Source organism: Trachurus japonicus, chromosome 9 (genome assembly GCF_045865225.1).
Source record: "Trachurus japonicus isolate A0001 chromosome 9, Traja_1.0".
Classification (NCBI taxonomy): domain Eukaryota; kingdom Metazoa; phylum Chordata; class Actinopteri; order Carangiformes; family Carangidae; genus Trachurus; species Trachurus japonicus.
In genome coordinates, this window is record NC_140915.1 from 9671942 (window position 1) to 9693071 (window position 21130).

The 21130-nt window shown below is 43.2% G+C and overlaps 1 protein-coding gene and 1 long non-coding RNA gene across 3 annotated transcripts in view; one reads left to right on the plus strand and one right to left on the minus strand.

The window, feature by feature from the left end:
- LOC146980968 (uncharacterized) overlaps nt 1–21130 on the plus strand; it is a 330839-nt gene that overhangs the window by 14586 nt on the left and 295123 nt on the right. The gene's annotated exons all lie outside the window — the stretch shown is intronic.
- On the minus strand, nt 1399–13166 carry fgf5 (fibroblast growth factor 5). The gene is made up of 3 exons (XM_085785891.1): nt 12926–13166; nt 10456–10559; nt 1399–1974 (listed from the first exon to the last, which is right to left on the minus strand). The coding sequence occupies exons 1-3, from the start codon at nt 13164–13166 to the stop codon at nt 1600–1602; spliced, it is 720 nt and encodes a 239-aa protein (XP_085642017.1). The 3' UTR covers nt 1399–1599.

Below are 21130 nucleotides of genomic sequence, written 5' to 3' on the forward strand. Positions count from 1 at the left end.
GTGACTCTGGATTTTTTCAGAGGGACAGCCGGTTGCTAAAATGATATAGTTTTGATGGACAGTTTTCTCCTTGATCCCTCAACAGCTGTCCAGGAGGAGGGGAGGGTCTCCGGAGAGCCGGTCTTTATTTTCATGTTGATTATCACAAATCTGGTGTTAGGGAAAGGACAGTTGGCTGGTGTGTGTGTATGTTTAGGAAGGAGACATGTTTGAAGCTCTTTTCAAGCCAGGTTTCAGACAGAGTCTCAGAAGAAGCTAAAAATGACTCAAACTCATCACATCATTTTCCCTCCAGCCAACAGGGAGAACAAACATACTGTCATATGATTATTTTCTAGCGTTAAACCAACTCCTTTTTTTCTTTGCAATCATATTTTTTTGTCATCTACATATGTGGGATTAGATGTTAACACATGCAGCAACTTGTTACTTTCCTGGCCGATTATAAATTTAATTTTACAATTACGTTCTGCATATTCATCCAAATTTTAGACATTTTAAAGGTGCTAATTTTTTGTTTTGTTTTGCTATTGCTACATAGCCAACATTAGCCTGAACAGCTAACTAACTAATGACCAGAAGACGAAACTTTGCACAAAGATTCATTCTGATGTTAAACTCTTGTTTTGTTCCTTTTGTTATAATGCTATATACATTTTTTTCTACTAGTTAGCATGCTAACTAGCTAGCGCCAGTCTGAACACTTTTCCGATACCGAGTCACTGTGTCTCCCAGTCTAATCTGGTGATGTACAGCTCTGCTCAATGCTGTGGCTTGTGGCCTGAGACTATATAGGAAATTTAGGCTACAAACAGCCTCTTGGTCTTATTTTATGTAACTTTTCAATTTTAAACTGCATTTCTTTCTGTCATAATAACATCTGTAATAACAATAACTTTGAGATAACTTTAACTTTGCTAAATGTGTGTACTCCCATTTGACTTTACTGAAAATTTAAATCTCTTTAGGGGCTGTATGAAAATGGCTTCACTTTAAAAAATACATTATGTCCTTGAAGATAATATTGTGCAATCATAATTAGCCTTCCCTCATCATCTTTTGTAAGATGAAGATGAGGGCTACTGTTTTTAGTGAATGATGACACTATCTTTGCTAAAGAAGAGGGAAATTAGGTAGCTACACATATATCATTATATATTCTGATAAGGAGTTGTGGAAACAAAATACAAATCTGGGCTGAGAAAAAGAACAAAACAACTTAAAAGGCCCTACTCTGCTCCCATATAAAGAATATAATAATTTTTGGATTTCAAGTGAACATGGAGGAAGTTAAGAATTGACGTTTTGCTGAATGTCACCATGAAAACAACTGAAAACACAAAACAGGACAGAGCATCATCAACTCAAGTGGAAAGACGACTCACAACTGGGTGATCACAGCTTCTTCAGAGAGAGGGAAGCTCTGTAGTTGGCACCTGGCAGCCCTTTAAGGTTTTCCTACACTTCATAGATACCCGGAATGCTTTGAATGTGGCAAATGACCATTGTCAGTCTTTCGGCCTCGCCCATGACTTACAGCACATGTCCAAAAGTCTACCAACCATGTATTCCTCCACATAGAGCCAAACCCTGTAATGTTTATCCAAACCGGTACTTGGGCCAGTACTTGACCTGCGTCCGTTTCGGTGCCGTTCCCGCTTGGACGTTCGCCTTCTCCAAGAGAGGTTTTGGCGCAGCCGGCGGCGGCGGCGGTTTCCTCCTCTCTTTGCTCCTGTCTGCTATGGTGAAGCCTCGCTCGCTCCTGTCATGCAAACTGACCCTTGGCAAGAAGTGGGTGGACACATGCTGGGATTTGACCCGCGGGCTGGAGCCCATTTTAGCTTTGCCCCTCTTGTTGAGGGCCACGAACCAATCGCGACCAGTCCTGTGGTTCCTGTGGATTACTGAGGCGTAAGTGTTGTAGCTGTTCTCCTGGAAACGTTCCCTGAACTTACAGTCGTCTGTGAACCACTCCTGCAAGAGAAGATAGAGATGATCAATTAACAGGTGTTACCTCAAAGAACCCACACAGTATGAAGAATCTCCTTCAATATAAAGGTAGATGTTTGTGTTAAAGCTCCTTCAAAATAAAGGTAGATGTTTGTATTAAAGGGATAGTAGCATTTTTTTTAAAGTGGGGTTGTATGATCTACAAATAGCCCCTAAGTACTTTAATTGCAGTAGAAGACTCTCTGCACTCCTCCCGTTAGCAACGCCAGCCCATAGCCCTGCCCAGAGATTTACAACATACAGTGTTGTGAACAGACCCAAATAAACGGCCTATTTTCGCGGCCTAAAAGAGGTTTTACCTGAAAAAAAAAAACACAGTTCCATTGTTCGCTATAATATATTTGGACCTAACCAACTTACGTATCCCTCAGCCCAGGGTTAGCGCCCGCCGATCAGCAGTTGGTTAGGTCCAAATAAAAACTGCGTTTTTCCTGCACTTTGAGGGGCTGGAAAAAATTATATTATAGCGAACAATGGAACTGTGTATTTTCTTTTAGGTAAAACCTCTTTTAGGCCACGAAAATAGACAGTTTCTTTGGGTCTGTTCACAACACTGTATGTTTTAAATCTCTGGGCAGGGCTATGGGCTGGTGTTGCTAACGGGAGGAGTGCAGAGAGTCTTCTACTGCAATTAAAGTACTTAGGGGCTATTTGTAGATCATACAACCCCACCTTAAAAAAAATGCTACTATCCCTTTAAAGCTCCATACAGTATAAAGGTAGATGTCCATGTGTAGTGTGATTATAAAGCAGCTCTAGGTTCTATATTAATACTGTGAAAGTATCAAAGCCTCAGTCCACAGAGAAATGCACACAGCCTGTATTCAGAAACTGAGCCTTAAAACCAGCCGTCAGGACTTCCTGTCACTTTGTGATGTCACAACAAAGTCCCGCCCCCTCACCTCCTGGACCCACTCTCCAACAACTTTGCAGGATTTGGTTTCTCTGAGTGTTTAATTGTAAAAAATCTGCTCCATTTTTATTTTTTTTGTATCACTCCGTCTCGTTAGAACTCCAGGGAGAAGCGGAGAGACCGTTTTGGCTCTTGAAACCAAAAATATATTTCCTTATGGATCAAACCTTAAAAATAAAACACAATAAAAACTTGAAGAACCTCAGTAAAACTGAAGTTCAACAGTTTAGATCAATCACTGGGAGTATTATTGATGAATTGTTTAATTATCAAACTGTCCACATCTAATCAAGGCTCAGCTGCAGAACATGTGGGATCTATGTTTGCACGTCACCACTAAAGCTGACCCTTTGTTTCTTCTTTAGATAAATGTCTTAAAGTCGGGAGAGAAAACATAACGACTCCCTTTCCTTTTCAAGATCGAGCATCTGGAAGAAGAAGGAGGAGAAGGAGAAGAGTTTCTGCCAGATTCTCCACACTGATGTAATTTTATTTCCTTGTTAATACCGATCTGACATACGGACCCATCTACACATGCACGTCTGCTACTGTGAGAGTCTTTCTCTGATGGTCTGGATAAACTGTGATGTGTTTCCCTCCTCTGAGGAACGTTTGTTAACAATCAACACTGATGATTGGCTCTATCATCTATTATGTTTCAGACAGGCTGATAGTGAACTTGTTCTCTTAAAGAACCAACACTGAAGGAGCTGTTGTTGATGCAGAGCTGGGTTGTATAGTATGTATTTGTAATGTCATATTATTCACAGCAGTGTTCAGTTCAGGATGGGAAAATGTCAAAGCAAGCGGCCCAAGTGCGGGGCAACATGACATCATCTGATTGCGATCTGATTGGCCGAGCCCCAGAATAACCCGGGGGCGGATTTTCAAAGTGGCCTAAATGACTTTCCTTATCACAGAGATGCTTTGATTGACAGCAGCAGAGCCTCCTCTGGTACTTACTGGTCTCTAACTCATTACGGCTGCTGCATTAACTTCAGCTACAAAGTCAACACACAGGCTGTTGATCAGTTTGTTACACAGATGGATTAATAACTGTTTTTTTGTTGTTATGGGTTTTTTTGCTCTTCACACTCTTCTTGTTCACAGATTTAGGCTTGAATATATTGAATATATATATTCCTGAAGGCAGTTCGATGTGTAAAACAAGAGAGATGTGCAGCAGCAGTTCATTATGACCCATAGTTAACGTTTTGTTGCTAGGCGACATCTGGTGGTCGTAGCGATTATGAAAGGAGCAAAGTGGGAAACGTACAGCTATGTAGCGGATAAGGTTTCCAGTGCTGCCGCTTTTGGTTTTTGTGTGTTTTCAGTGCCATTTTTACACAGTTCTGTATAAATTAATTCATTTTTTTTTTTTTTTAAATATGATGATGATATTGATTATTATTACAATACGATGTACAAAGCACATACATCATTTTATATTTTTTATCTTTATACTTTGTTTCCTTTCTATTCATCCATCCTTCCATCCATCTATGAGGACCACATCATGTTTTTATTATTATAACTATGACAACCAAAGTCAAGGAGTCACTTCTTTCAAGCCAGAACACAATCTTTTTTTTTTTCCCCCAAACCTTACCAATTAAGTTTTTGTTCCTTAAACCTGACCAAACCGTGACCGTTATTATTATTGCAATGACCATGGCAACGGAGGTAGGTACGCACGCCACTGTCGGTGTGCAGTCCACGGGTGAGTTTATTATTGTAACCGTGACGACAAAAGCGTTGTATGTACAGCCTGCTAATTCAGGAGACACTCACATGGGTTGTATCAGAGGTTGGAGGAGGTCGGTAGCAGGTGAAATCATACTGATGTTTCTTTTTATGTCGTTATCACATGTTATAAATTGTTTTGATTGCAGATTTGATTTTTTTTTAAAAAGATCCAGAAAGTCTAAACTACAGTCGATGGTTTTCACTCTCAAACGGGCGGAGTGGAGAGAAGAGGCCGCTGTCACGGGAGACGAGCAAAATGTGATGAATGATACGAGCGGAGATGAAGGAATTTGTGATTTTGCACACATGCGAAGTGATGACAGTTGTTGTGTAACGAATGATGAATGAGAGCATGAGAGAGGAGTTCACACAGTCTGACATTGGAAAGGTGGAGGAGGAACTATACAACAACCATTAGTGTTGCTCTGACTGTGATTATTTGGCTCCCAGAGGCTGGACGATGATATAATGATGATGATGACGATGATGATGATGATGATGATATCCATCCCGAGAATGTAAAAACCAATACGTTACGGCCCCTTATCTGAAAGTTTTCTGATATTCATTAAACGTTCCTGTTTGGTACCTAAAAATATCCTCGAGTGGGAAACATGTAGCTACCCGGGGAAGCCTGGGTTCCTCGCCGCGCTGTGCCGAGACTTCCTTGTATAACCCTGCTGCCATTCTCAAATAAAACAAACTGTTCTGCTTTGCTGAAGAGTGCAGCATAGCAGAAAATGATGCCATTACAGCGTTTGGTAAACATGCCAGTCACAGGAGAGAGAGCGCGCCGCTGCAAACCACCACCGCCGCCGCCGCTGCAGAAGACTACAGACGGGTTTAAGTTATTCAAAGTGACCCACTGTTCCTTCTGGCTGTTGTTTTTAAAGATGATTAGAAAATTGCACAGAGCTCCCGAGTCGTTGCTATACGGATGGATTGACATGATTTAACAAGAACGCTGCGTTTTGAGCAACATAACCATACTCTGACTGGTACCGGTCGGGGGAATTACACATTTGGAAACAAATCCACCGAAGCACGTACCAGTGTACACACACACACACACACACACACATACACGTACACACACACACGTACACGAGCATGCATACCAGGAAGAAGATTTGGCCCCTGCAGCTTTTCATAGGATTTAATGGCTGCAGCCAGATTCCAGAGATCTTATTGTTAAAATCATAATGCTTGTACAGCTGTTTAACCTGGCTCTTGCCCTGCTGGATTGGTCACACTCTTTTAAAGGGACCTTTCCCATGATCCCCGGGGTTAGCTGTACCGAGGGCAGAGGTGGAAAGTTACTTACTGATGATGACTAAATAATATTTCCTTACCACTTCTATTGACAGATGTTTCTTAATTCAAAAATCTGAGACGGCAACCTGAACTTCTACGACCCGACTCACACCGATACGCACCAACTTTTTTTAAAGTGTGGGTTTTAAAATCTTGTTAACAGAGACTCGGATGGAAAGCGATGCTCGTTGAGAGATATTTCAAGCGGATACATGGAAACCTTGAAGTCAGGGGGATCATCAAAGTCAGTAGGATGCATCCTCTGGGGACCGTGGGGGGACATCTGTACCAGATTTCATGGCAATCCATCAAGTGTGTGTTGAGAGAGTGTTTGTCAATGGTAAACAGACTCTCGCAGTCACTACAATTAAAGAAAGTTGGCTTGTAAATGAAGCAGCCGTGGGAGGGAAACGTTTCATCTGACATTAAAAAGTGTCTTCGGCATAAATCATCCGCTGGAAAAAAGAAACGGCAGCTGTGAAATGTCTCAGGAAATGACAGAAATAATAATAAAAAACGAAAGAAACGAGGTGGTTTCACCTATTAAATCCTTAATATCTGAGTCTTTTCTGTTGGTACTCGAGGTTTCACTTCCCTGACTCCATTTCTCTTTCCTCTTGTCTCCCTCTGTTTGTTCAACTAATGCAGGTGACCCTCTCTCAACCCTCCATACGATCGTTGTGTGCGATGCCTATTGCTGTTGCAGGTCACCGAGAGCAAAGTGCATCTGTCTGCTCATTATTCAGCCGATAAACCGTCACTGTGAAAACAACCAAATATTAAACACGACAGACGACGGCAACAAGATCGGTTTGTTGATGTCACCTGATACCGTCAGGACCGACCGAGTCTGCCCTCCCTCCCTCCATCCATCCATCCATCCCTCCCTCTGCCAAGGTTTACATCCACACCAAATCATCGAGGCAGTTAAATAGCAGAGTGCAGCTGTAGCTACAGATTGGAGTTTTAGTTGTACAAATATTTCTCCGAGGCAGAGCCGCTCTGGAGGCAAGAATAAGCTGCGACGGCAAACGGTTGGAGGAAGGAGAAGGAGAAGGAGAAGGAGTCTCCCAGAGTGCAAAGGTATGAAGCTGGTAAAGCTGAACTGCACAGAAAGAGTTCACAAAAAAACTACAATCTATAAGATAAACATAAAAAAATGAAGATGAATTTGTCCTGAAGATGAAGCAAGTTGTAGTATACTGTATGTTTTAGCCCATTGAATGTCTTTGATTTGATTTCTTATGTGCAAATGGACATTCCTCATGTGGCCCACCCAAAGGTCAAAATGAAAACTAAAGACGTCCTGAAACAGATCAGAGCCGTTTAAAGGGATAGTTCAACATTTTGGCAAATTGGCCCATTGCCATAATCCCTATAGTTTTAGGAGTAGGTTTGTTACCTTTATTTGTCGGTGCAAGCTATTTTTAGAACGGCGGAGCAGAGCCGCGAGCTGCTCAGAGCTACGCTATGGAGGCTAATGGGATTTCTTGGTTTCCCTCATCAAACTCATCAAATACACAATCCAACAACTCCAAAACGCTCTGGTGGACAAGTTGTGACCTGCACATTCACCACGCTATGAGATAATAACAGAACGTTACCAGACAGAGTTGTTTTGGAGTTGTTGGATTGTGTATTTGATGAGTTTGATGAGGGAAACCAAGAAATCCCATTAGCCTCCGTAGCGTAGCTCTGAGCAGCTCACGGCTCTGCTCCGCCGTTCTAAAAATAGCTTGCACCGACAATTAAAGGTAACGAACTATAGGGATTATGGCAATGGGCCAATTTGCCAAAATGTTGAACTATCCCTTTAAGTTCTGAATGATCGTATATGCCCAGTAAAGACAGGAAGCTAAAAAAAAAAAAAAAGGAAGGACTCATCATCATGGTTATTGATTACTGTCGACGGAAGCCAATAGCATTCTATGTATGGATGGGTAACTGCACTCTCTCACTAAAGATCTCATTGATCTCATTAAAACCTTGACTTTTCCAAGATTCCCCAATAGTATAAGAGGAAAAATCAATTAGTTAAAGTGAATATTCACAATGGAGCCACAAAAAGTGACCAAATCAGCAACCAAATCCAGACTTTTCAACAGTTTGTAACAGGAAGTGGAGGCAGATGAGACACGACTGGACTCAGACAAACTTCCAGCAGAACAAAACCCAATCAGGTCTTTAGTTTGAGGCGACATCCTGCGGCGTGCAGCGTTTCACTTTGTCCCATTGTTTCCCTCTTATTATCCACGGCCCGTCTTGTTATGTTTTCCAGTTCATAATATGTAAATGTTGTTTTGCGCCGCTGCTTCTGCTTTGACCCGACCGACAGAAAAGTTTGTTTCCTCTGCTGAATTATGTATCTGCTGGTGGACAGAGCTCAGTCACAATGCTGCGTTTTTCTAACAAGATTCACTTTGAACACAGACGCCACATCGCCAACCCCCCCACCCCGCTGACACGGCTTCATGAAACAATACCGGGAGCTGTGGGGACATAAATCGCCGTCGCACAGCGTGACACACCAGCAGCAGCAGCAGCTCGCCGACTCTCCGGCTCGATTGTTTACCCAACATATTGATTTTCACTTTGTGGCTCACGCCTCTGTATATTATCAGCCTATCCCAGATAGGACTTAATCTGCTCTTCCCATTAACACATGCTAATGGGGGGCGGGGGGGCAGTTTCTCTGCACTCGCCTGCCAACGCTCCCACAGATGACTCGTCTGCGGAGCCGGGCGCTCCTGCTGACGCCAGCGAGGCCAAGCTGCTGCAGCCAGATTTGGGTTTACTGTGTATTGTTTAGGGTGGGGGGAGATTTAAAAGTCTTCAAAACTGTGGCTAAAGATTACAGCAGTGACACGCTGATGCAGAGCTGCAGGCAGCAGAGACTGGGAAATTATAAAACAAACATGGCTGCACTCGGTTTGGACGCAGGAAGACGCTGAATAACAGCTTCATCTCTGAATCACATGCACATTCACTGTTTGTTTGGACACAGTGAGTCAGGACACTGGCAGGAAGTCACACCAGAGATGATCGAAGTAAACAACATGAAACTGTAAGGGTAGCATCTGCATCAATATACAACATGTGTCACTTTCCACAGTGATTTTAACTTCTAATTTCACACAACTGTTGAAGAGAGTCTGTTAAAGGGATACTTCACCTAAAAAAAATCGATAATTCACCAATCATCTACTCACCGTCATGCCAAGGAAGAGTTCAGAGAGTCATCAAAACGCTTTAAGAGTACATCCAAATGCTTTACAATGACAAAGGAACATCTCGCAGCAAATCTCGCGCATTATGGAGGTATCTGGATGTTTCATAGTGTGTGTTTTAGACGATTCAATAGTGAGCACAATCCACCGCCATTATATGAAGATCCATTGCCAGCCAGACCCCCCCTGGAACTCCTAAAGCGTTTTGATGACTCATGAAGTTCTCCAAACCCTTCCTTGGCATGACGGTGAGTAGTAGATGATTGGTGAATTATCGATTTTGGGTGAAGTATCCCTTTAACTCCATCCAGCACATCAACCATCCATCACACAACTCAGCAGCTTTATGGGCCTTTTGCCTCTTTTAGCTCTTTGTTTTGGTTGCTGGTGTAGGACCACTGTTCGCTAGGCTACCTGCTCATCAGACGACGACGTTAGCAGCTAACAGGCTTATACAGGCTTATACAGCTACTTTGGTCGCTTCTTACATGTTTTGTCCAAGAAAAGTCTGCAGTCTTGTCTTACTGATCTGTTACTTCCACCACACATCAAGAAAACAACAGTTCAGACTCGTCTTTTAGACTTTTTGTTAGCTCATTGTTTTGGTTTAGCATCGCTGTAGGCTACCTGTTCATCAGACAACGGCATTAACAGCTAACAGACTGTGAACAAAAGCATTCAAGACCGTTTTTAAACGTCTCATCTCACACAACTACCTTGGTCGCTTTTCACATATGCAGGTTTTGTGACCCTTATCCTATCTTCCCTATCTTTCAGTTACTTCCACAACATAATGAGACAACGACATTTCAGAGTTGAGTCATGAGAAATTACACAACACACAACTCAGCAGCTCTTTGAGCCTTTTAGCCTCTTTGTTAGCTCATTGTTTTGGTTGCACTGCGTATTGAGGCTACTTCCTGGTTTCTGACCACTGTTTGCTCTTCAGACAACGACGTTAGCGGCTAGCAGGTGAACAGAGCTAAAGATTCATAAACCTATTTATCTCTTGTTGTCATGGAGAAGACCAGGCTGGAGAGTAAATCCTGAGCTCACATGGCACCAGAAATAAGCAGCTGCTAGCTCGTTAGCTTGTTAGCCAGAACAGCTGGATGAGGTGGTGATCATCTGAAAAACATCTGGAGCTAATACAACTGCATGACTGGACAACATATGAACAGTAACTTTAGTAGCAGCATCCAATGATGATGATGATTTGAGTGGTAGGACCAGTCTGAGACTCACGGTGGCGTGGAGACGTCCTCTTTTATTCATGGCCAGGAACCTGTTGCTGTAGACGCCTTTGATGCCGATGACCCCCTGAGAAACCGCAAACAGCTCCAGGACACCTGAGAGGACGGACAGACAGACAACAAGTGTGTTTTACTAGGTTTTGTCTCTTTCTGCAGCTCGTAGCTTCTCCGCGGTCGAGGAGACGGATGCAGCTCAGAGCTTTTAAAAAAACTTTTTATGCAGCAACAACACAAAACATCTCAAATTAGCATCTCACATTCAGTAGCTACAGCATATGGGCCAGTGTAGTTTTTTTTTTTTTTTTTTTTTATTAGCTGGAAGGAGTAGGCCTAGGGGGAATTTATGGTTTTTCAAGTTTTAAGTCACAAATTGACAAGAAAACAACTCACAGTATTTTTTTTTAAATCAAGTTCCTCCAACCTTGCAAAGTTTAGATGTGATTTTCATTCTTTGATTTGAAGAGATAAAAAAAAAGGTTTTCTTGTAAAACTACAACTGGAAAACTTGAAAATTTTGAGTTTTTAACTCAGAAATCCACACCCTCCTTCTGTTCCAGCTTTTCTTTAAAAGGACATAACAAAAAACAACTACAACAGCCCTAAACGTCATAAAACTTGTCATCTCAACGCTGAGATAGTTTTATTTTTCTGACCTTTTAAACGTCCTGTAGGGTTAGTGACTGATTAAAACTGACATGTAGTAATGATGGCCCATCATCGTGTTTGTTGTTTGACAAATTAAACTCCACTGACTGAAGTCATGCAGCAGACAGAGACATCTGTGCTTAACAAACACAAATCTGTCAGAAGGAAACTTCACAATCAGCAGCGAGGACCAGACCTGGCTGCACAAATACTGTAACAGTAAGTTTGTTTCACATGCAAACAATGTGTGATGTCCATGTATGTTTAATACAATGATGCAGAAAAAAGTACATGAATATGTGTTTCTGTGTCTGAGTGATAAGTTTTAAAGTTTTATTTTGAAAGATGTTGTGATATCGTGTGCTGGCCCATGGCGTGTTTGACCTGAGACGTTCTGCATCACTCAACCTTCAGGTTCACGATGGAGTGAAAACCAGGTTCAGAGAAGCAAAGATGAACTTAAAGAGAACAAAATACAACAAGTTCTTCATTAAAACATTGTTTTTGTAATTCATAAAAATTAAATCCAGATTAAAACACAGTGTTGTCGTTGTGTGTGTGCAGAAGTGAACTGAGTTTAAACTCCTGAAACAATCTTCCTCATGTTGCAGCCTCCTCCTCCTCCTCCTCCTCCTCCTCCTGCTGCTCGTCTCCTCTGCTGTCATGCAGGATTCAAAACCACACGGCTGCTGCGGTGAAATCCATGTAACCTGACAACTCGTCTGAAGGAGGGGGACCATGAAATGGAGGCACAAGTGCACTTTCACGGTGAGCGATGTGGAGGAGGAGGGGGGTAGTAAAAAACTGGAAATCTGATTTATGGCCTCTGGACGACGACTCACAGACAGGACAGTTGTGTAATAAATGTTAATAAACTCTTCTTCATAACTGTCCTGATTAATAAATTAATCCTGATCTGGTGCAGCTCTCTCTTTTCTGATCTTATACTGTATATATATTTGAATTTCCCCACTTTTATAGAGGCAGACACAAACAAATGCACTGATCACCTTCATTTCTGTGGAAAAATGCTGGTTAACTCTCTGTTTATGCACAAAAATGAATAATTGTGGCTCTGATTTATACTTAAACTGTTCAAATGTTGGTATTGGTGCATTAAAAATCAAATGTGCACAGGGTCACGCTGCAGAAATCAGACCAGAATCTGCACAAGAAAGTAACTCAACTTTATTATTCCTCTTTGTTTTGACCTATTTTAATTTTTCAAAAGTAGTAGTAAGCAGTATAAGCAGCAGTAGTAAATCTGAAGCCGGATATCTTTTACAATGTGTGTCTCTCTGTGTGTGTGTGTCTCTGTGTGTGTAGTAGCGTAGTTGTGATGACAATCGTGCTGATGGGCAATCCAACACATCCTGGTGTCTCTGCCTGCACCTGTCACTTCCACAAATAGTCTCTACCTGCCAACAACATAACATCCCGGAGAGACACAAACAAGGCTCGTCAAGCTGCAGATGCGTGGGGCCGCCGGGGCCGCTCAGATATTTCACAGGGTCACGCAGCCTAAGTTTAGGGCGCGCGCTCCTTACGTGCCTCCAGTGTAAATCATTATTGTTAAAATGTCCCAAGAGGAGGACGGAGGAGGGGAGGAGGAGGAGGAGGGGGGGGGTGTGTGGGTTGTCATTTGTAAATTAAATGATACAAGAGGGGGGTCAATTAGAGAGAGTAAATACTGAGTGGTGCTGAAAGTCGTCGTGGATCCAAGTGCGCGTCTTTCTCAGCAGCAGGACGCGCACTCTGGTCGTATATGTATAATTTAGCAGCAGTGAGTGAGTGTGAGTGAAGGAGCAGGGACTTACTCAGCTGGTTGGGCTCATGGCTGCCGTTCACTCTGCCGTCGGGATGGATCTGGAGGTGGAAGCCGATGCCCACCCTGCAGTAGAGCCTGCACGTCCTGCGTCCGGACCTGCTCCCCCCCCCCTCCTCCTCCTCCTCCACAAGTTGTTGGCGCTCCGAGTCCACGGAGACGCGCTTCTCTCCGGCGGCGCAGCAGCAAATCAAGTGAGCGAAGGTCAGAAGAAGGTAAAGAGGAACATTCATTCTTCCAGCACGGAGACGCTACTCGCTGCTATAGGCCACCTCTTCTGGCAGCATGGTTTCTGCTGGGTGGTGTCGCTCCTTCTCCTGAGCTGTTGTGTGCAGCAGCAGCAGCAGCAGCAGCAGTGCTCCAGGGCATTACCCCGGCTGGCTGGCTGGCTGGCTGGCTGCGCTGCAGTAGCTGCTGCTGCTGCCGGAGTTGTTTTGCTGGCACGGGGGATATTTATAACGCCAATGATCTCATTACTCGATGCATGCCTGAGCTCTAAAGGACGCTCTTTCATCCGGATTTTGTCGCCGTGATGCCACTCCTGCTCTGCAGCGATCCACCACGACGGCAGCGGGGCGTGAAGGGAACTGGGCACCGACTGACACCGCGCATTTTCCAAGGAATAGTCCGCGCCAGGACGCACCGAGCGCAGCATTTTACGCACAGGGAGAAGACATGGTTTCAGTAAGATCCGAGGGCGCGAACGGTTAATTCATTCATGAAAACAGGAAAAAAGAGAATTAGGAAGAAGAAGGAGAAGAAGTAAAAACAAATAAATAAACAAATAGGAGACAGAAGCCGAGTCCTCACACAGCAGCAGCGTCTCTGTCCATGTGCAGAGAGTTGGAGCTGGATCAGGATCCTCAGGTGGAGCAGGAGCCGCACGCGCCTGTATTTATAGGCGTTTAGTCTGATACGTCCGTCCTCGTGCTGAGGCGTCCGTCGAGCCTCGCGTGCGTGTCCTCTGAGGCTGGGCAGCGGCTCACGAGACGTTTGATTCATCTGATCAGATCGTGGATTAATACACACTAAGTTTCCATAAAGACATCCACCCACTCCCCTGACTAAGAGCTCTTGAGCAAAAAGTAAAAGTTTCACCTTTGTTAAAGTTTCCAAAGTCACAATATAAACTCACCAGACCTCAAAAAGCTTCATAGAAAGTTATTTATAGATCCAGATGAAAACAGTAATAAATATATGTGAATAAATATTCCAGTGAGGTCAGAGAAGAAGCAAAAAGAAGGTCACCGGTTTAGTTCCTTTATTACACGTGTCTTTTAAATAAAACCTCAGGTTTCTGAGAACTGGGGGAAAATAAAATAAAATATAAAACATCTTCATCCTGTTGTTTCAAAAAGCTGAGTCCTGAAAGTCCAAACTTGAACATGTTTTTAAGGGTTTTCCAGCTGTTACAGACAGAACAGCTCAGGTGTAAATGAATCTGAATGTCTGTTGACACAAAGAAACCATGTTGTTTTAAATGCACCTGACTATATTCTGATTAAACATAAGATTTTATCATCTAAACACTGAACTGACTGAAATTTTTCAATAAAGATAAATTCATAGACAGTGAAACTGTGGTATAAGACCGGTCTCTAGACCACATTTTCAGGGTCTTGGTCTTGTCTCGGTCTTGGTTGAGCTGGATTTTTTTCTCAAGACCACAGCTGCAATGACAACTTTTTTTTTTTTTTTTAATGTCTCTCTGTCACTCGCTCACTTTGGTTTATGTGATGTAATTCAATAACTTTATAAGATATACAATTGTTCTATTAAAGTATGCTTGTGTAATCATCTGAAAAACTTCAGCAGGTTCTGTGCTGTGTTCTTCTGTACAACCCAAACTTTGTTTCAACTAGATTTTATATAAAATTATCTTTTATTTTTATCTGAGGAATAATGTAGGCTATATATCAAGCCACATGATTATTATGAATACTTACTGAATACGTAATGGTCTCGCATTGGTTTGGACTCAGTCTTGACTCCGTCTCAACTTGGTCTTGTCTCGGTCTTGTGTTAGGTGGTCTTGACCACAACACTAATTGATATCCGTCCTTCTGTCCTATACAGAATAAATCCTGGGCCATGATGAGATAAGATAAGACAAGATAGATAGATAGATAGATAGATAGATAGATAGATAGATAGATAGATAGATAGATAGATAGATAGATAGATAGATAGATAGATAGATAGATAGATAGATAGATAGATAGATAGATAGATAGATACTTTATTAATCCCAAAGGAAATTCATCATAAGATAAAATAAGATACAGGATGTAACAATCACATGACATTAAAAACAACAGTAAACACAAAACATTCAACATAAAATATCACATATCACAAAATAAAAAAAGTATAAATCTTTTTTAAAAAAACTAAGTGATATCACATTAGTCCATAGATTCTCATATGAACTGGTTTCATCCAGAGTTTCTACATGAAGACTGTCGTTTGCTCGCTTCCCCCCTCCCCACTAAAAAACACTGAGCTTTTAGAGTTTGTCCAACTTTTACAAAACAGAAAATCCTACATTTGATGACAGATGTTTGCGGCTGTAATAAATAAACACAGGCCGAAAATGAAAAGTAACTCCTTCATCATCCACCTGTCCTGTTTAAATTCACTGTTCTTCTGTGATGTTGTGTTCACTGTCACACACACAGAGACACACACACACACACACACACACACACACACACACAGAGGACCAGTGTGGTGTGAGCTTATTAATTTTCTATCTCCACATGTAATCCCGGCCCTCATTGTTTTCAGTGGGGGATGGAGGGGTGAGGAGGGGTCTCAGCTATGTTTGAATTTGATTAGCCCGAGCCCGGCCGGCGGTGGATTACGGGGCCGGCACAGGGGCCTAATTGTCTCTGGCACACAGAGCACCGGGGGCCGAGCCCACCTTACCTTTTATGTAAACAGCGGCCCAGTGTTTAGTCGCACTGTTTTAATGGCCGCTCATTCCTGTGAGGCCATTCCAGTAACAGTGAGGTAATCCCCACTGAGTCGTATAAACACGGATGATCCTGATTGATTCCCCCGCCCAATTGATCCCAGCTTTTAGCAGCTTTTTTAGTCTAAGCAAACCGCAGACAGCAGGTTCCCTCAAACGTCTGTGGGGGCCTCGGAGACGGCAGCGGTGGCGGCGATCAATCTGGGCCGGGTCGTAGTGGTGGTGGAGAGGTCGAACACCAACATCATCAACAACACCGGTGTCCAGAGTCAGACTGACTGTCGTTGTGGTAAAGTTACTCACAAGCACAGATCTATAGGAACGAGAGAGATGGACAGAGTACTCGACCCCAGTACTTGAGTAAGAGTATAAATACTACTGGTCAAAATTTACTCTGTTACAAGTAAAAGTAGCTCAGTCAACATGTTACTCGAGTAAGAGTAAAAAAGTACTTGCTTTTAAAGGTACTTAAGTATCCAAAAGTACATGCTTTTAAATTTACTTTAAGTAAAAATAAGAGTAAGATTAAAGGGACAACGAGGAGTTTCTATCCGGTTATAAAAAAAAGTCTCACGTTAATGTGGATGAATCTCCATTACCCACACTTGTTAATGGGCCCATTTTCGATAAATATATCGTTTTGTCTCTATTGTTATTTTGTTATTATTAGTGGTGGTGGAGATGCTGGTCGAGCCGACCAGCGTTTCCTTACTTTCGGTTTCGTGGCGAGTCATGAGAATAACGCAGCTGAATCGCCGTTTATGGTCGGAACTACGACAGTATGTGATCGTCTTCCAACCTCTGACTTTAATTCTTGATGAATGAAAACATGAGTCTGTCTTGCGCGGGTCAAAGAATTTCATGGTGCGCGGAGGCTCATAAATGTAGTGTGAAAACGCTTCGCATTTCCAAAACTCCTCGTTGTCCCTTTAAATCTCTTATTTTTCACATCAATGAATTACTATATTTTTTTCTAAATTAATTTAAGGACCTTTTACAGTAACTCTTGTTTCTGAGAATGAACTCTTTGAAACCAGCTGCACTGATGTGCTGCTTTTAGGGGTCAGGGTTTCCTTCTTTGACAAACACAGCTTGTGTTCAAGCTAGCAAGTAACGAGTATTTTTCAGCCTTCCTAGAAATTAACTGGAGTAAAAGTAAAAATATTTGTCTTGGAAATGTATTCAAGTAAGAGTAATAAGTACCAAAGAAATCTAATACTCAAGTAAAGTACAAATCCTCTGGATATGTACTTAAGTACAGTACTCAAGTAAATTTACTCCGTTACTGTCCACCACTGGTTTCACGCAATGGAAGAAAAAGTTTAGTTTTTCTTTTTCTTTTTCAAGACAAGAAGTTGAAGGCGGAAGAACACGCCGAAACTGTTAACAAGGTATGAGAAACAACTTCTTGTCTCGAAAAAGAAAAAAAGGAAAAAGAAAAACTAAATACTACATTCGGACATAATGAACTTCCACAATATAGGAAGAAAAAGTTGTAGATCCAGAAGAGAAAAAAAGGAAACGACTAGAAATTAGGTCATCGAAAGCTCAGAGTTTATTTAGTCCTTATCTGTCATGAACTTTGGATAATGACCTGCAGAATGAGACCGCTCCAACATCTGTAAGGTGTATCTGTGAGGAACATCTGCATTTGAGCTGTCAGTGCCGTGACTCTGACTGAGGACGAGGTGTTGACTCGTGAGAACCTGCAGTGAAAACACGTTCTCCAAACAGAGTCAAGTGGTTTTTCAGCAAATGAGCTCCGATAGTACAACGTGTTTAAGGTCAAGTGACGGCGCCCTCTGCTGGTCGTACACGTTAAAGGGACATTGTGTAACTTCTCCTGTTGTCTATTCAGGAAAATCGATTATTTGGTTCAAAAGTCTGTTTTTCATTAATCAGTAATCCCCCCCATCAACAAACTGAAGTGTTCCTTTCAGCTCTGAATGAGCCGTTCATATCATTCATATCTACATGGAGCGGGTAAGCTCGGTGCTGCTGCCATGTGGTGTCGCCATGTTTTTACGTTCAGTGGCAGCGTGACGGTAGGAAACCACGGAAACTCAGCGGAGACACCGGAGCTGTCGGCTCAGGTGGAGGTGGCGTCTGTGAAAAGTCACCGTGGTAACGCAGTGAGGAGGAATGGAGCGTTACACTGATGCTGCATTCACCTGCAGTTGGGCAGACGGCCGTCGTCGGTAACAAACCAGATGTCATTTTAGTCACAGAAGTCCAGAGAAAGCCGGTAAAACGTGGGTCGGGTAAACAATACGACATCGCCATGACAACATATTGTCACGTGTATTGTTTTGCCTCGTGCTGACGGACCACTTGTTTACATAGAGGCTTGTTTATGCCGTTACGTGCAGCGGCTGTTGTCCGTCTGCCGTCTGCCCAATTTCACGTGAATGCAGCATGAAAAATACAATTGAGTTGCTTGCGATCTACAACCGCAACGCTAGATGGGAGTAACAGGAAACCAAATCCTGCAACAAGTTGTTGGATGATGGTGTTATAGGTCCAGGTGGTGGTCGCGGGGGCGGGGCTTGGTGGCTGCTCGGTTGTGACATCACAAAGTCACAGGAAGCCCTGACAGCTTATTTAAGGACTCCGTTTCTGAATACAGGCTGTGTGCGTTTCTTCTCCGTGGCTCTGACGCTTTGATACTTTCACAATAAGAGCACCTTCTTACCATACATGTTTGACCTCCACTACAAACACATTATTTACCTTTAAAAAAAACACTGCTCTGTTTCTTCTTTGACGCTGAGCAGGTTCCCGCTCTCATATGTTCACTGATGAATGTATGGGTCAGAATTAATGAGCTGTGCCTCAGATCCTTGTATATTATTTTGCTCCTCTCTCATGGGACTCCACTAACTCGACCGTGTGTATGTATGTATGTGTGTGTGTGTGTGTGTGTGTGTGTGTACATATTCTTTTTCGGCCACTTAATAATTTAAGAAGGTTTTTCCCCGGTCCACGGAGGTCAGCCAAGTTGCCTTCATGTTCCTCTGTGATTTACAGTGTTTATACTCGTGCTTGCTTTGTCCCAGAATGAGGACGTGAAGAGGCCGTTTCATTTTCATCCGCACACACACACAAACAAATGGCTGCCAGCTGATTGGACCGACTTGAAGGAGTGGTTTACGTCAAAAGAAAATGTCGTCGCTGAATCCACAAACACATGCCGGAGCTTCCCACCAACACATCGGCGCTCCTAGAGCCTCGGGCGGCGAGTCTGGACCCTCGCCGACCTGTCAGCTACGACCGAACCGCACGTTGTTCCCAAGTCCCACGTCGTCTGACGGCCGGACGGAGCTGAGCTACAACAGACTCCATGTCAAGCTGCAAGAAACCAGGAGAATAAATCACGAAGGAGAGGGAGTGGAGCGTGAGATGAATGTGAAGTTTCTGTGTTTTATCTAAACTTCACTCTGAGGTGATGAACTTCAGTAATTAGCAGCTCAGAGACGCTGCTGTGTGTGTGTGTTTGTTTTCAGCTTGCTGTGTCTTGGCCGAGCCACAAAGAGACACCTGTTCACTTGTAACACACAGGCCACCTGTTAGTGTGTGTGTCTGTGTGTGTGTGTTTAAGCATCACTGGATATGGACGACCCTGAAAGAAAAATGTCCCTGGACTCTTCTTCTCCTTATTCTTCTGAGTTTGTTATTTTACTGAAAATCAAAAATCAAACGACAACAGTGACAGAGAAGCAGGACGTGACGCTGTCAGAGGATGATGAGTAAACTGCATGATGGTTTGTTTCTAGATCATCTAATAGTTTTAAAGTCACATTAAGAAAACTTCAGGGATAGATCAACATTTTGGCAAATTGGCCCATTGCCATAATCCCTATAGTCATAGCAGTAGGTTCGTTACTTTTAATTGTCGGTGCAAGCTATTTTTAGAACGGCGGAGCAGAGCCGCGAGCTGCTCAGAGCTACGCTACGGAGGCTCATGAGATTTCTTGGTTTCCCTCATCAAACTCATCAAATACACAATCCAACAACTCCACAACGCTCTGGTGGACAAGTTGTGACCTGCACATTCACCACGCTATGAGATAATAACAGAACGTTACCAGACAGAGTTGTTTTAGAGGGAAATTCATGCAAAACCACTGATGCGCGTTGCCTTCAGGGACAGTTTTTCATCAAGCAGTCTTTGCATTTACCTCTAAAACAACTCTGTCTGGTAACGTTGTGTTATTATCTCATAGCGTGGTGAATGTGCAGGTCACAACTTGTCCACCAGAGCGTTTTGGAGTTGTTGGATTGTGTATTTGATGAGTTTGATGAGGGAAACCAAGAAATCCCATGAGCCTCCGTAGCGTAGCTCTGAGCAGCTCGCGGCTCTGCTCCGCCGTTCTAAAAATAGCTTGCACCGACAATTAAAGGTAAAGAACCTACTGCTATGACTATAGGGATTATGGCAATGGGCCAGTTTGCCAAAATGTTGAACTATCCCTTTAACTCCGGACGACGTTGCTGTTTTCCATTGCCGTCGACGGTATTTTTTTGCCGGCCTCCCCCTATAGTTTTACCAGCATTCACTCGTCTGCTAACATGATCGATCACCGCTGGATTAAACCTTGATTTCTGCATCTGTGTGATGGATCGAAACACGAATCTCTCCACATCCAGGCGACGCTCGCCCCTGCAGAGAGAAGCAGAGCGAAGCTGCCGGTTGGATTTCAGGTGTTGAAAAGCGTCCTGCGGAGCTTCACTGGAGGTCTCCAACAGCTGAGAGCAGCTGATCCTCCACCACCGCGGCCTAAACTTGGAGCAGCTCCAGCAGCAGGACTCTGACTTTGAGACATTAGCGCTGGAGAAGATCTGAAATACCTGAAATACCTTGAAACCTCAAATAAACTTGAAACACAAACAGGAGATCCACAGGTTGAGATGGTTTTTATCGGTTCTCCTGAAACTCAGAGACTCGTTTTTTCTCCTCGTCTTCCTCTGGTCCATCACTTCGTCCTCTCGGTAAAATCCCCTCTGGAGATATTTACACCTCGGACTCAGATCTTCTGGCGTTAAGTGATTCTCTGGGTGGCCGCGGCGGGACTGGAGACTGAGATTAATCTGCTCTGTTTTCTCTCACAGGAAGCAGCCGCACTGATCTTCACTCATCTATTATCCAACCTCGGCATCTGGCCCGCCCCCGGACCGCCATACGTCTTCATTTGGACCTTTCACTGGGTCTGAACACACACACAC